Here is a 16,689-nt window from a genome sequence, read left to right as displayed (position 1 = left end):
TTAAGTTCTCGGTTGACGTGATCGTTAGCGCTTAATGTTCGTGTTACGAGGGTCGTAGGTAATATCCAAACCTATTTACGAGCGCTAGGTTGTTATACGAATCGGTATCATGTGGGTCCCGTCCTCTTACGTCTGTGTCCATTATTTACCGTGCATAGCGAAACTCTATAGAATTTAAAACTAATGAGATAATAATTTATTATTCCACCAACTTATATAAATTCACATTACATGTCAGTAGGATAAGTACTTTTTTTTTGTTTATAACTGCAATGTAGAAATATATAACCTTAATTTCGATTTAAGTTCGATTCCAGCTTAAAATGGTTTTATTTCGGCTACATTGAGAAATTTCCCAAAATTTTACCTCATTCTTGTGAAAGAAGGGTTTATGGTGCCATAAAATTAAAAAAAATATATATATACGTATAGAAATAAGATATTAGGGAGTCTTTAGTACTCGTCAGTGATGTGTAAACATCTAACCTCGGTAACGAGCAAATGCACGTGTTTTCATAAACTCATGCAAAGAAAGTAGGTCACGAAATTTAACATGGAATTCTTTAAAATAATGCCAAACGTGATAGCGTAATAGCTGATAAATAAAATACGTATATGCTTTTCAAATACCAAAACTTCTAAATGCGAATCACACACAAACTTTCTGCACCCGCCGCTAGAATTCGCTGCCTGAATCGTAAACATTGCTTGCCACCATCAAACGCAGATAACAATTAGCAACACGAAACAACCGGAAATTTTAAAGTTTAGGAAACGCTTCTGAAGGAAAAAAAAACCTGCTTTGAACCTGATTTTCGCCCATAATTGATATTAAAATACAGCCCATCTTATTAAAATTCACTTAACAGTTAAAGCTTTAATGTCTCTGCACACTTTAGAAGTTATAATTATATGGCATTAGTAAAATAATAAACTAAAAATTTGAAACCATATTATAACACTATGTATAACTCTTTGAATTTGTTTTTGCTTAAATGACTGAAATCGATGTGTACATAATTTCTACAAACATACTTAAAAATTTTCGAGCTGATTCAACATGATAATTATAATGTAACGTTAAAAAAAAATATTAAAATAATATATTTTTCCAGTGACGAGATTGGAATCTCACTCTGGAGTAATCAAGCGCACGCTCTAATGCTGTGCTAGTGAGCCTCTAGGAATTCAGGACAATATGTATTATAACCATTGGAATTACAATTTTTAAGGGTATTTTTCAACTGTGAATACCTTTTATTATGACTATTTTGTGTACCGAATATATTCAAGTGTAGTTTCACTATCATAAAGTTTAATTTGGCACACCAATACGTTTGGTATGCTCCCCAATGTTTACGAAAGTGACTATATACCGGTATATGTTGCTGCTCGTTGATCCGGCAACTGTGTGCAAAATTTATCTTCCTCGACTTCCGATTAATTTTCATGAAATTTCTCGTACCAAATGCCATATACCAGGAAGTTAGATGTTTAAACATAAAAAACAACAGTTTTAAATATGATATAATGAAATAAATTTTTTTAACAATCGATTTTGGAGAATTAGTTGTAATTTGTTTAACATAAGCTCCTGGCTTCTTTTGTTTACACTACCAAAGTGGGTACAACATTGCTCCTTGACCACCACGCCCTTGGCTCGATTCTCGTATATGCATCTTGATTTTGGAAGCAGGTACAGCCCCGTTGCGGAAATTGTTGACGAAACACGTGGTCAACTGGGGATCCAGAATAATCGCACCATGGCCAGCTCGGGGGATCCCGCCACTCACTGGTACTTGTTGGTGTAGATCTTGGTGTAGCCGCGCGGCGACCCGGGGTCCTCCTTCCAGCGGACCAAGTCAGCGTTCACCGAGGCCAGCATGAACGGCACGTCGTAGCTGAAGCCGGCGGCGCCGCACTTGATGGCCTCCACCGACGCCGGCCCGCACTGGAAGAACCCTGCGAGGGGAATTCGCGAGTCACTTCGGAAGTCCCGACTCACAGATGCAGTCGTTGCTCGGAAGCACACTAGTTAGAGCAACCATAGCTTGTAAAATCACAAGGTATAAGCATCGTGACCTATAAAATCTAAAGAAAAGAACCAATAACTATTAGATGAATTCATAACTTTGAAACACCTCGCTATAACGTTTAAAGCTTAAAACATGCACAATATATAATAATAACTTATAAAATCAATACTTAGGAACTCACATGATAAATAATGACGTAACTCTAAAACACCTGTTAATAAAAGTCATAGCTTAGAAAATTAAAAGCTATAAACATCGAAACTTGAAAATTGTTACCTTGAAATACAAAACTAAAAACTGTCATTATATAAAATCATAAGAATTAGATAAAATGCCAGTTAGAAATACTCAACTTAAAACTATCCCAAATTACGAAATCGTAACCTATAAATTCTATATTTCTAAAATAGTTATACGATTTATCGCGGGTACGTAAAGAATAGCCCAATTAATATATTTTACTACACTACAGATTTATTTATTGCCACTACTTATGTCACAATTAATCTTCTTAAATGGCAAATAATCAATTGCACTTTAAAAAATAATGTTGCTTCCCCAGTCACTCGTTTTTATACACCACACAACTTGCTGGGCCGCACCTCTGGCGCAACTCTCGCCGCAGCACCCCTCGTGGTCCTCCGTCGCAGGACTCCGTCGCCGCACTCCGCCGCCGCACTCCGCCGCCGCCGTCGCACTTCCCTTCGCCGAGATCCCACTCGACGCCTCGCTCGGAACTTCACTTGGAACACCTCCGCGCCCACGACACTATCGCCCGGAACTGAACTCTTCGCCCTGGAACTTTCGTCCAAGGACTTCGCCACTCTGCCGCACCCGCGGCACTATCGCCCCGGAAGCTCCGCCGCGGGAAGGCTCCCGCCTGAACTCTCTCTCTCAACTCTCCTGCTGAGGCCGCTGACCTCTTTTTATATATCAGCCGCCATTTCTGGAACTCACGAGCGCAGCTGGAGCCAGTCGCGTCATTTCGCGCCGACAAGATGCCAGAAATATCTCGAAACACGTGTCGGCGGCTTGCGTAACTCCGCAGCTGTCAGGTTTCGGATGTCAAACTAACAGCACCGCGCGGGGAGCTGAGGGCTGGAAGGAGGGGAAGAGGCGACCCAGGTGCGCACTGCACATCTCATGTTACGGCGGCATGTGATACAGCCCTGCTAGCTCTGCACCTGCGCGTGATGTGGCCTTGCTCACGTTCGTATCATTGCCCCCTCCTTAAACCTGTTCGTCCCGAACAGGTAACACATCTCCTCCTGGGTGTCCCCATGTTACCCGAAGTTTAGGCCTCCTGCCTTTTATCCATCGCGGGCTGTACAGTCTCACCAGATAACCCTCTCTTGCAGTAGATGTAGCTTCTCTTGTCACTCGGCGACACTGCATCGCAGATGCCCCATGTCGTTCAGCCAGCTGCCCGAGACGGGCCGACCATTGCCTTGGACGGACCCGATACTCTTGAGTGCATAGCTTATTGCCTTCCAGCGGTTTCCTTGTTTTTTTCTTTTTTCTTTTTGTCTCCATTTCTTCTCTCGCAGCTCCTTGTTCGCACAGCATTTCTTCCCGGCCCTTATTCGTCCCTTCTTGGTTACTCGGACCCTCTTGGTTCTTCTGAGTCTCGCCTGGACTGCATTTATTTCTCCTTGTACCCTCTTCATGACTCTTTGTGTTCTCATTTTCTCTTCTCGGTATTTCTTCCCCTGTTCTTGGTATTTCTTCACCTCTTCTTTGTCTTCCTGAGTCTCTTCTTGGTCTTTCTTCGTTTCTTCTTTGCGCTTCTCTATATCTTCTTGACTCATGTACATTTCTTCTCGGCTTTTCCTCAGCTCTTCTTGGCATTTCCCCTCTCCTTTTTTCTTTATCTTCATTTCTTCTTGTTCAAAAGCCCATACTTTGTAACTCATCTTCACTACTTCTGTGCTTTCTTCAGCTCTTCTTTCATCTTCTTGTCCTGGCTGTTCTCCTCTCCTTGGCTAAATTCCTCATGACTGATTTCCTCTTTACTGTTCTTCTCTTCACTTTTCTTCTCTTCTCTGTTCTTCTCTTCGTTGTTCTCCTTTTGGCTGGTCTTCTCTTTGCTGTTCTTCTTTTCGCTGTTCTTCTCTTTGCTGTACTTATCTTCGCTGTTCTCTTCTTGGCTGGTATCCTCTTGGCTGGTTACCTCTTGGCTGGTCACCTCTTGGCTGGTCTCCTCTTGGCTGGTCTTATCTTCACTCTTCTTCTCTTGGCCGGTCTTCTGTTCGCTGTTCTTCTCTTCGCTGTTTTTCTATGGCTATTCTTCTCTTGGCTGTTTTTCTTTTCTAGGCTTATCTTCACTTAGATCTCCTTTTAATTCTTCATTTCTTCATTTAATCCTGACCCTTCTTCATTTCCTCTAGGCTATTATTTGACCCGTTCTTCGTTTCTTCATGATGGTCCTTACTCCCCTTCCTTTCACTCTTCATTTCATCCGTAAAGTTCTTCATACTGGTTACCATTTCTTCCGTATAGTTCCTCCAAATGGCTCTTATTTCTTCCAGGGCAACCCTTATCTTCCTGATATCTTCTACACTAACTTCTTCAGCAGCCATCTCTCTCTATTTTCATAATTAAATAACCTAAATAATTATGTATTTCTATTACTGTTATTAATTTTGAATGACAGTGACTAAACTTCTAATTAATCCAACAGTAACTCTCTTACATTCAAAATTAACACTAACTACAGTTTACTCAAACTAACTCTTGAAATTATAAAATCACTAAAATTCTAAACACTAACTTTATTCTCGAAAAACTTAATCCTATTTCTTAACTTTTATTTTAATAATAAAACTGAATCCTAAATCTATTTATTAGGGCTATCCCACTTCTGTCACCAAAAATGTTACGATTTAACGTGGGTTCGTAAAGGATAGCCCAATTAATATTTATTTTACTACACTACAGTTTTATTTATTGTCACTACTTATGTCACTTACAATTAATCTTCTAAAATGGCAAATAATCAATTGCACTTTAAAAAATAATGTTGCTTCCCCAATGACTCGTTTTTACACACCGCACACCTCGCTGGGCCGCACCTCTGGCGCAACTCTAAACACATGATTTGAAGCCTCTTCACGATTCTATAAACGGAATTTTCTGGTTAATATATATTTAAAAAATATATATCTTACATATAACCATAAATGTAAATTCACAGTACTAGATAACTAGCAGTAACACTAAATTGCCTCACAAGCATAAATGTATATACGGTTTTTAAGTTTTCAAATAATTTTCCAAAAATAAAAATGCATGTAGTGCCGTAAGTGTGCTGTTGTGGAAGTAAAAATATTAGTTCAAATTTGATTTCTTATCGTGTGAGTTGGCCACTTGCCCATGAGCTTTATTATTTTTGTGATATGTTCTGGAAGTATATTGTAAAATTTTCTGAGCTAAATTATATTTCAAATTCTACCAATACGAAATGTTAATTGTGTACCAAATTTGTGATGATTTTTTTTTTTAAATTATTAATAACAAATAAATAAATTTAAAAATCCTGTATTAAAAAACCGATAATATACAAATGGATGCCTTGGCCTTTTATGCTCAAGTTGTTTACTTTAAGCTTAAAGGGCGAAAAAACCAACTGATGTATTCCTTCTTGGATTAAACCAATTTTATTAATATTATGTTATCGTTTATAAGTATTGACTGTGTTAAGTCATATAATATAAATAAACATATAAACATAAAGTTAAGACCTTCAATAAAAATTTATTTTACCTGTGATAACATTGGCTTTCCTTAGAGATATAATGTTCAAAATTACCGACCTCCTTTACGTATACTTTTGCCATTGTTAATCTGAGAACAGTGTTTGTAAACATCCACTTATTTAATCATCAGTTTTCGTCAAACAAATATCATGGACTGAATTGCTGTGACATAGAAAATGCGGATACCACTGCTACTTGTTTTGAGAACTTACAAATTTGAGAAAATTTAACATGCCATAGACTAAACATTTTAAATATTATTATTAATTGTTAGTATTTACAGCTCTATGCAATATATTTTTTTAATTATCCCTGAATCAACAAAAGGTTATATAATATACTTAATGTTGTATCCGTGATAAAAAATTTAATTAAGTGTTAACTTCTGTTCGTTAATGTAATAGAAATAAGAACTAGAAAACGCAATATAGTTTCAAAATATTTTGGGCCATATATTAAATATTGTTTTGTTTTCTAAATTTGGTTTTGCTTTGAGAAAATTATTTAATTCGGTTTAATATCTGAAACTAATAGTTACTGCTTGCTGATAACTACCTACCTTTCTCTGTGAAGGCATTGGTGTTAGGTGTTATATTCTAACCCTAAGTAAAGTTTTGAAAATCTCTTTGTTGGGATCTCTGCCGTAATGAAGGAAAATATATAATATTTTACATTCAAAACTGTCATGGCGTTAAAATCCTTTGAAACCAATATGGCGTCTTTATAAGTAGGTACTAGCCGTCGCTGGTCTCCTGTGGCGTGGAGTCGATCGCCTGCCAGCCGCCGTAGCCCTTGGGCAGGTCGGGGCGCACCATCCACGCCTCGTTCCACACGTGGTAGTTCCAGACCGAGTCCTCGCCCTCCCAGTTGAGCGGGTCGTACGGGACGACCTCGTTCTGGAGGTCGTAGTAGCGGTCCACGGTCAGAGAGGCGTTGGCGTCGTGTGCCGACACCAGGTTAGACACCACGCGAGAAGGGATTCCGAGGGCGCGGCACACTGACGGACAACAGACGAGAGCTTCATTCATTTGCTACAAGAATTTATTGCGCGTTTAATAGAAAAAATGTAAGGCTTGCCTCTGGGTCCACATAAAAAAGAACACTTAATATTTATACATTCCTTACTCACGCCCTGTATCTTACTTCATAGGCCAGGTTCATAAACTACGCAACATATCTCTGAGGATTCAGAAAACGAATCGGGCATGGTGAGGAACCATTCCAGCTTTAACATGAGTGACTTCGGGAAAATATAGATAAAACTTAATCAGGAGGACTGGACCGGAATTCCAACCAGGGTTATCTGGAATTCAAATAATGTTTCCTACCATTACATTCCATAACTCCATTCCTGTCTCTTGTGTGGAAGTACTCAAATTGGGGGAACCTAGCCCCGAGAACAGTAGCCAAACTGCATCAAACCTCGCCATGGAGATGAGATGAAATGATTTCTTGCCGATGTGCCATCACGCTGTCCATCGACCTTCTCCGAGCCCAAGGTAGGTGGTTGTTACCTGTGGTGAGGACCCCGGCGAACACCCAGCACTGGCCGTACTTGACCTCCTGACCAGTGGTCAGGTACTCCTCCAGGATGCCCACTGAACCTGTCCAGGCAGCGGGCGCCATGCCGTCCTTGTACTCGCCGCTCCATTTGCCCGCCAGCACGCCGGACATGGCCGCGTCCTCGTCGTTGGAGTTCACCTGTTAGCAAGAAAAAGGATCTGTAAGCCATTCCCATTCTACCCTTAAAGGGCGCACAAATGGGATGACTGGTGGAGAATGCCGACCAAAAGGTTGGACCAAAGCTGTTATCAAGATATGTTGGGTTTCCCTAGCTTGGTTATGCTGAAACTCTAACACCTTCCTGATCAAAAAGGGGGGGGGGGGGGGAGTAATCCCTGTCATCTTTGTCTTATTATTACTTGTTCTGGAATGTATAAAACTTTATCCGTAAGCTGACTCCCAATCTACCATAAAGGGAGCATATTTGGAAGGACTGGTGGAGGGTGCCAACCAGAAGTTGGAACACAGATGTCAGCATGATATATAGAATAAAGCTGGGACAAAAAGCATTGTCAGCATAGCATAGTCGCCAAAATTTTGGATGACAGGTCGGATTCACTAGCTCTGCCATCGCCATTATCTGTGATTGGCTTTGAGGGATCATGTAGTTGCAGACTCTTTCTTAAGATAGGATCCTGAGGTTTCAAAACCAGTGAATGTACCACGTGGATTAAATCTCATGCCAAATCAGGCGCAATCATTTTTTTCAATTTTAATTAAGGAAAGGATAATGGGTTTTATCCCAAAACTGTAGTTAGCAAATGCGAAATATATATTTTTAAAATAATAAAGTGAAATTACAGGGCATAATTAATAAAATTTTTTGGACATAGGTTTGTCATGACAAACAGTGCAAAAGAGCGAAGTCTGTCCAAGAAATTGTATTAAATCGAAAATCCCCATTCCATGAATCATTTACAGAACATTTAGTGACTTAACCAATAATATTTGAACCTGTGAACAGCTTGGCACTGAAATGGCTATCTATCAGGTGTAGCCAAATGTTATCATAACCTGGGTTTGAGATCTGGACCAATTTTGAAATCATCAGTCAATATCACTGATAGGATTTAAGCAAAAGAGAAACATAGGGACCCTGGAATATATTATAAGTGGTGGTGTGGTTGACAGGAATAGATGTGTAATGGAGCACGTCCATAGAAATGGGATATATCTAGGCCTCATCCAGGTGACCTCTATGTGGTTTGCTGTTGGAAATGTGAGTTCTAGGGTCAGCACTGCTCGCCATTGGATTCAGCCCCATTTCTTCACTCTAAAAGTTGGGTATGAATTTAAATGACAATTGCCTGGGTGTAACATACCGAATCTAGGTTTTTGTGCCAAGATATTTGTTTGGCACAAAAGCATCGGCTGTCGATATCAACCGAAAAATTTTAAATAAAATAATTTCGGGATTTTGAGACGCATGGGAAAGGAATTTTATTGATTCACTAACATAAAAGAGAAAACTTTCGTAGTTTATGTAGGTTGTAGACTAGATATTGTGGTATGGTACAAGGCACTGTGTGAAATTCTTTGCTAGAGAGCGATTTTTGGCGACCTCCGTAGCTCAGTTGGATACACGCCGGCTTCCGGTGCGAGGGGATCTGAGTTCTAGTCCCAGTCAAGGCGTTGCGTGCATTTGTAAGGATTCTTGCTAAATGTAACTGAAACTTCACAAAGTAAAAATGGCACACACAACGACATATTACACAATAAAAGGAAGAAATAACAACGACCTTGAAATCGGACTTCAGGTTTTCAGTATTTATTCTTTCAGATTCACATCAAACTGGTGCTATGGTCGTATAATATTTTTTCATAGAAAGTAATTAAATTTCTTAAGTTCAATTTATTGATAAAAAATCAAAAATATATTCAAATGTATAAACAATTTAACTTAAAATTTCACACAGATGTAGACCTTTAATTATATAAAATAATTAAATTATAAATGTGAAAATATTATACATTATTATTTAAAGTATTAACAAGGTTTGGTTCAATATATTATTTTTTAATGTTTATTTTAATTAAAAAAATATTTTAATTGCTTTTATGAAATATATACATTAATACTACTTAAAAATTATAAGAATTTGTATTTAATTTAACAAATCTTAGTTAAAAGATGAATTTTTTTTTTCCTTGTGACAGAAATTCAAACAGTGAATGGAAGTTAAATCGACACGTGGGTGTGACAAAATAGGTAGTCTTCTCCCACAGAAGGTGTAGCAACTGAAACGTACTTAATTCGATTTCGAAAAAATTCTTTAGTTTAGAGGAGAACATTTTCATCTCTCTTGAATGAAACTAAATCTAAGGCTGTGGAGGGCGTAATTTTTTCTAATAGATGAATTATTTAGTCAAATTTTTATTTTACAGTTTAGGTAAGGCCTATTTTTTGAAATCAGCAGTGTCCAAAAGTCGTAAAAATATAAAGGAAAATATTAACTAAAAAGAAAAAAAAACTTTCGAACATTTACAGCAAACAAAGGAACTTAGAAATATAATAATTACGATTACTTTAACTTAAATTTTAAATATTAAAATTATTCCAACAAGTAACAAACTTAAAAGTATTTGGCATGAATTTGCATAAGAACCAATTAAAATAAAACAAAACTAATTTTAGCTTTAACGATTTATGATTTTTCCTCTAACCTTGCAAAACAATTTAGATATTTTTGGCTGTGAGAAAGTTTAGATTTACTATATTATCCTAGGAAAGCTCATAGAAACTCTTCCACAGAAAATGTGTAAAAAACTGGTTTGGAAAAATTATTTGCTATCCATATAAAAAAAGTCTAGGTGACAAACCTTTTTGAAAAAAAAATAAAGTGTTTAAAGTTTTGCGTCATATGAAATATTAATATGATTGTGTTAGTATTCTGTAATACGTATTACCTTACTACATTTAAATGAGTAAAAACGTAAGGAAAACTGACTCACTTAAAATATAAATTTGCCCTTAATTTAAACAAAAATTAATGTCACTGTAAACTAATAGACTGTAAAAAAGTTCACCTAAAATTTAAGAACACATTGGTACCAAAATATCGGGGGATCTACCAGAATGTACAGATAATAGTCTTAAAGTTGTGGATGGTCAGTTTAACATAGTTTAAACACAAGCTCACGGATCCATATTGAGCTTAAAGAAAATCTTAATTTCAATTTTAACATTTATGTTTAACAGGTTTATAAAGGAATGCAGAAAACGGGGGAGTTTATATGCATGTTCAGTTTTCTGAAACTAATAATATCTCTTCGTTTATTAGAAATAAAAATTTTTCGTTGAAAATTGAGTAAAAATATCACTGTAATTAATAAATTATTGATTGATTAAAAAACACTTATTGAAATAAAGCACTTCTTATAGTCTTACAGCCTTTGACCACTACGATATGGTAATCCGCACTTTACTTTAAGGTATTTTTTATGCGAAGTTAACTTAGTTCCTAAGAAATAGGCAGTTTCGAAACCTATCTCCATAACTCTCCTCCCCAACAGTGTCTGCACATGAAAAGAGAGAAGAAAAGCATGAGCTACATGAGAGGCAGCATGTGCACAGCGCATACACGCGAAAGCTGAACGTCCACAGAGAACAGCTGCTTCTTGGTCGCCCTGGGCGGCTTTGTCGTTCGCTTCTTGGAGACGTGTGGGGGGGGGGGGGGGGGGAGGTGAAAGCTACGCGTTGCGGACACTAAGTTCACTAAAATTCAAACATTTTTGAAGTTGTAATTCTTTAGGAGCGTTATGAAAAAAGTGATGACAAATTAATTTTTACTATGCACGCGCAGCATGCAACAAAAAATTATATAAAAATTATATATGTCTTTTTAAATTATATTGATATTAAATACTGGTTAATATGTTTCAAACCGTTCATTTATTTTGATTATAAGTGATAGAATTTGTTACGTTCTTTAAATGATACATGCAATGGGGAATTTTGATTTAATGCAGTTTTTTGGAGGTACACCATTACAGTTTTGTACTGTTTGTCATGGACAAATTCCGAAAATCATAAATAAAACTATGAAGCTAAAAAATTCACAGAAAACAAGACTGAATCAGCTGATTTCGGGCAAACGGAAGCAACGATGAAACTAAACAAGTATTATGGACAACACAACGACGACAGCACGGACAAAAATTATTCAACATATAAATATCATACAGCAAAAAAATTTCGTTGAAGAAACTTAGTCTTGAAAAAATAAATAATACAACAACACAGACGAACACAGTGTGCTAACAACGATGAGACAGATTAAATGCAGGCAGACAACAAACCTGGACCACGCAGCAAACATATAAACACAGCGATGAAGATAAACAAGTACTATGGACAACACAACAACGATAGAACTGACGAACAAAGAAGACTTCCAATGACAACAGTTGCGACGTTTCGGGAACTGACATCTCTTCCCGTCATCAGCCACGAACAGTCTTTTTTGTGTGAATTTGTGATCTCCATATTTTTATTAATTTATGATTTTCGGAATTCTTTCATTACAAACAGTGCATAACTGCAATTGCGTTGTTCAAAAAACTGCATTAGATGATAGAAATTGTGTTTATAAAATTGTGTTTATATTATTTATGTAAGTGAGCTTACGATACCGTATATAAAATTAATTTGCATTATTAAAAATTATTTATTACATTATTATTTAATAAATTTTTAAAATTAATAAATTAGAATAGACATTCAGCATATTTATTGAATTTAATTTTATAATTAATTTTATTTGTATACTTTTATTAAATTAAATAATTAATATTATAAACCCAATTTTTTTTACTTTTTTTACTTTTTTTATATTTGACTATATGTAGGCCTATTTATTATTTCATTCCTATTGTTTTATTATTTTATTTCTATTAATTATTTGCAAAAAAAAATAAATTTTTTGTTTCGCCAAGCATAACTTCTAACGCGCGTACTAAAGTACATGCTTTAATTTTTTTTAGCGCTGGGCTGTGTGCGCTGTTAATGAAACGGGAGTAACTGGTACAGCGGCTGTTCTATAGGAAGGGCTACGGGGACGATAGCAAAAAAAAATAATTCTATCACATAGTTTTGATAAGGACTTTTCAAGACTGCAGAAATGAATAGAAACATAATTTTAAACATACTCACAAAATTTCTGATTCGTTTCAATTGGAGATATTGCATAGCACCACAAAACATTCGGTTATATAGATTTTCCTGTGCACCTGAACTGGCTTAGTAGATTTTATAGTTATTCAATTGTACTACCGAGTGAGACGTCGCAATGGTAAAACGTAGAACTCGCAGTCGGGAAGATTTTGGTTCAAATCCAGAGCCCTTTTTCCAGATTTTGTTGTTCCGTAAGCTTTATTTACCCTTGTTTTTCCGAAATTACTAAAGTGAAATACTGGGATGCCACTATTTCTAGTTTCCCTGATATTTATGGTGTTTTTCCGTCTGTACCGGTCTCATAGTCAACAAGACGTGAAACCTAAATATTTTAATTTATATATTATATATCTCTATCTACATCTAAATATATCTTCATCTCTGTCTCTCCTTATATCTCTCTATCTATATATATCTATAACTCCCATATATCTCCCTCTATCACTCTATTTCTCAATCCTTTATACACCCATATCTCTGTATCTCTAAATACATTGCTCCATATATATTTTATCTATTTATATATCTCTATCATATTCTCTATACCTCTTTCTATATCTCTGTCTCCTTTATCTCTCTATATATCTAGATATCTCGCTATATCCCTATTATATAGCTATCTCTCTCTCTTTTATATTTAATTCAATTCTGTTCTGCGTGCGCACTCATGCACCGAAAACACACGAACTGCCACTTAATTATATGAAATATATTTCCTAACGATTTGCGCGTCCCCTATTGTAAAATCGTTGTACTTATTAAATAAACTTTGCAGTCATGCGCATAAGGACTCACCTAAGTTTAATCGTAATAGGATGAATTGTATAGAAACGCATACGGGCCAAACAAACATAGAAATTGATGCAGATTAGCTTTTATACAGCTACGATTTGTTTCGCTATCTAAATACTAACTAGGTGACTTCAACTTTAGAACAGATTCCCAATTCATAGACTAATACCTCCATGGATACGACTCGCGCGCCACCATTATTATTCTGACCATAGAAAACAGGAACTGTCATACAATATTTAATGGTAGATAACTATCCGATACGAATCGTTTGCCACTTATTGTAAGTTATCTCACCTAGACAGTAACCTTACTCATGTTCTAAAGGTCAAGTGTGCAAATTTCCATCGCTATCGGATGAATGGTTAGGAAAGCATTAGAGACAAGCAAAAAAATATTTATTTATATTTATATTTGTTTATAGGAATTTTAGAAACACCAAAATGGACATTTACTAGGAGGAAGATAATGCTAAACACGATTATATTTTTTTTTAGGAAGAACTGTCTAAAAACACTAGACTACAATGTTTATGCTTGCGAACAGTAGTGCGCAAACTAGAATTTCGTGCGAATTTAGACATCCGTATGAATCACTAAGAATTTTATTTAAAATGCTTACAATCCTTTTGCAATCTGAAATTCATACCTTTAAAATTATAAGGAGAAGGGGGACATTTTGAAAAAAATTAATAAAAGGATTGTGCTTCACTATAAGTCACACCGAGATTTAATAATTAAATTAATAACTATTGTTTTATGTGTTCAGTGTATAAACGTATTAAATTTTCTAACAAAACTATTTCATTAATAGAACATAGAATTTCCCGTGGTTCATGAATGGGGAATAATCAAGAAGGAATGTTTCCGAAACCACAACGTTCTGCACGCAGGTATCGAGGAATGTTCTGATGAACTGGTGCGGTTTACGCTTGATTAGCACTATGCACATCCAACCTCGCGATTGTACACTAGCCATCAATTAACACATTAATAATTTTTTTATTATTTCAATAATTTATTTAGAGTGTTATGACTAATTATAACTCAGATATCCAAAGTTCTGTACTTGCTCGGAAAAGATGTTGAGGTCGTTTTTAACAGAATTTAGGCCTAATTTCATGTGCTATAAGAATTCAAGGTAAATTTATTATATTAAATTAACTGTATTTTAATTCCATGTTCCTAAGCACAGGATATTTATTGTAAATAACCTAACCAAATGTACATTCTTATAAAGTATGAACAATAGTGAACAATATTTACTTGGAATGGACATCAAATTAGAGTGGAAAACAGTCTTGTCCAAGACCGTAACATACTGACATTAAATATCCATGTGTTTTTGTTTCTGTTACGGTTTATTCTTAAGGATCTATTGAGAACCACAGGGGTTGTTAAACATTATGGTAGACACAACATAATCAGGGATATCTCTCTTGGCTACGCTATTAAAGTACAAAACAAATTTACGTCACATATATTTAACAGAAAAATACTATACACCTGTACCTCCTCAAGCATGGTGGTGGCCTAGTTACCACACATGTAAACGTTAAATTTTTATTTACATTCGAAGCTCTATAACATATCTGAATGCGTATCGATATAATCATAATAAATAAAACAAGGAACTAAATCAGTCTATTTTCGAATATTTCCCCATAATTTTGAGTGACACCTCTACAGTAATCAGTTACTTAAAGTATATATTTAAAATGAAGCTACTCTAATTTAAAAAAAAAAACGTTCACAATGTTAACAGTATTTATTACTGTAGGTAACCTAACCGATCATTATACTAATATCATCAATTTGTATTATTTAGCTTGCACCTAACGTAACCGAATGTAAAAATTCAGAACTACTAAAATTTTTTGTATTTTTATTTTTCATTTCCAGAAAAGTGGTCTTCCCTCAGAATTACTTGTGTTTGAAACAAATTAACTTAATATCGCCCACCAAATGCAGACCATATGATACTAATGGAATTTAAAATTCTAATCATCGCTGTTTTAATTTTAGGTAAACAGAAAGAGTCAAAAACGAGACAGGTTCTGATTTAAAGGTTCCTTTCCTTATTGTAGCCAGTATAAAAACAGCCCAAGTTATACGGAGGTAAAAGGTATGCGGGCTTGACGAAAAGTCTTTGTGAAATGTCGATTTCTGAACATTTTACAACTGAGTTCACAGGAATGAGGGATAAAACCAAAAAGTTTTAAATTTTCCTAAATCTGGTCACTCAATCGTGAAAAAACACAAATTGCAATTATTTATATATTTAACGGTGGATATTTTAAATATCCATAAAATAACCTAACCTTTTCCTTGGTAAACTTCTAAACTATTCAAGTTGTGGTTGTGACTTTTATTCCTGTGAACTGTTGTTGTATATCCTGGCTTTGCCAGCGCTACCTATCGGATTGCAAATAAACAAGACAGGAATATCGCACTGTCAGTTCCCCGGACACCCGAGAGATAGCAGAAGCAGCGCTCGATCGATCCGCAGATAGATCGCGCAGCGACGACGCGGGTTTGGCTGGCCTTGCGATGGTTCACTCACGATCCGCGAGAGCGCTCTGGTGACCCGGATGGGGTCGGCGCGGCTGACGGGCGCGCAGCCCATGGCGCGGTCCAGCATCATCATGGCGGCGGGCAGCACGCAGTCGTCGAACTGGCCGAACACCCACTCGCGGCCGCGGCACGTGCCGTACGGGCCGACCCAGATCTTGCCCAGGTCGTTGAGCACGTACTCGTCCAGCAGCCGCTTGTCCTCCATGTACACCAGGTCGCCTGCGCCCAAGGGCGGATACAGAATACTTCTCATGGGAGGGCCGGATTCATTTTTATAATACAATTTAAGTACATTACTATATAAATATCTAGAACATTTTATTTGTTGTTTAAAAGTGTCCTGTTATCTATAGCACTGCAGTAAAAAAAAAATATTTAAGTATGTTTGGTTAACTATAATACGGAAAGAGAAGAAAAATTTAACAATTATTCATGGGCGGGGGGATACATCTATCCCCCCCCCCTCAAAAATTTACAATGGAATTTCAGAGCCGCCCAAAGACATTTTGTGGCACTGGACAGAGTTTAAGTTTGTGGGTCCGCTCCCATAAAAAAAAAAAAAAAAATTGGTTTTGTACTCCATTGGCCCAAATGTGCTATTTTCACACTATTCACCTGAAACTGAAGAAGAGAAACCTGTGGCTTGGTGTCTGTCTCTCTCTATAGTACTATACCCACCAGACCTCTATGTAGTTAGTTTAGAAAAATGTATTGGTATGATTATGGTTACTGTTTCAGGACAAATGAAAAAAATATGACAGCATTAAAAAAAAAATCTATATCACTCACTTAAGTAT

General features: G+C 36.4%; 1 protein-coding gene across 1 annotated transcript in view; it reads right to left on the bottom strand.

The window, feature by feature from the left end:
• Positions 1 to 16,107, bottom strand: part of LOC134536949 (hemocyte protein-glutamine gamma-glutamyltransferase-like) — a 53,888-nt gene extending 37,781 nt beyond the window's left edge. Inside the window, exons 1-4 of the mRNA XM_063377063.1 lie at positions 15,882 to 16,107; positions 7,306 to 7,492; positions 6,531 to 6,788; positions 1,794 to 1,962 (exon numbers count right to left, since the gene is read on the bottom strand). Coding sequence (XP_063233133.1) covers positions 1,794 to 1,962; positions 6,531 to 6,788; positions 7,306 to 7,492; positions 15,882 to 16,097 — 830 coding nt within the window. The 5' untranslated portion in view covers positions 16,098 to 16,107. The remainder of the gene's footprint in view (positions 1 to 1,793; positions 1,963 to 6,530; positions 6,789 to 7,305; positions 7,493 to 15,881) is intronic.
• Positions 16,108 to 16,689: the final 582 nt, after the last annotated feature.

This window comes from Bacillus rossius, chromosome 1 (genome assembly GCF_032445375.1).
Source record: "Bacillus rossius redtenbacheri isolate Brsri chromosome 1, Brsri_v3, whole genome shotgun sequence".
In the NCBI taxonomy this organism is placed as follows: Eukaryota; Metazoa; Arthropoda; class Insecta; order Phasmatodea; family Bacillidae; genus Bacillus; species Bacillus rossius.
This window is presented reverse-complemented; position numbering and strand designations above follow the sequence as displayed.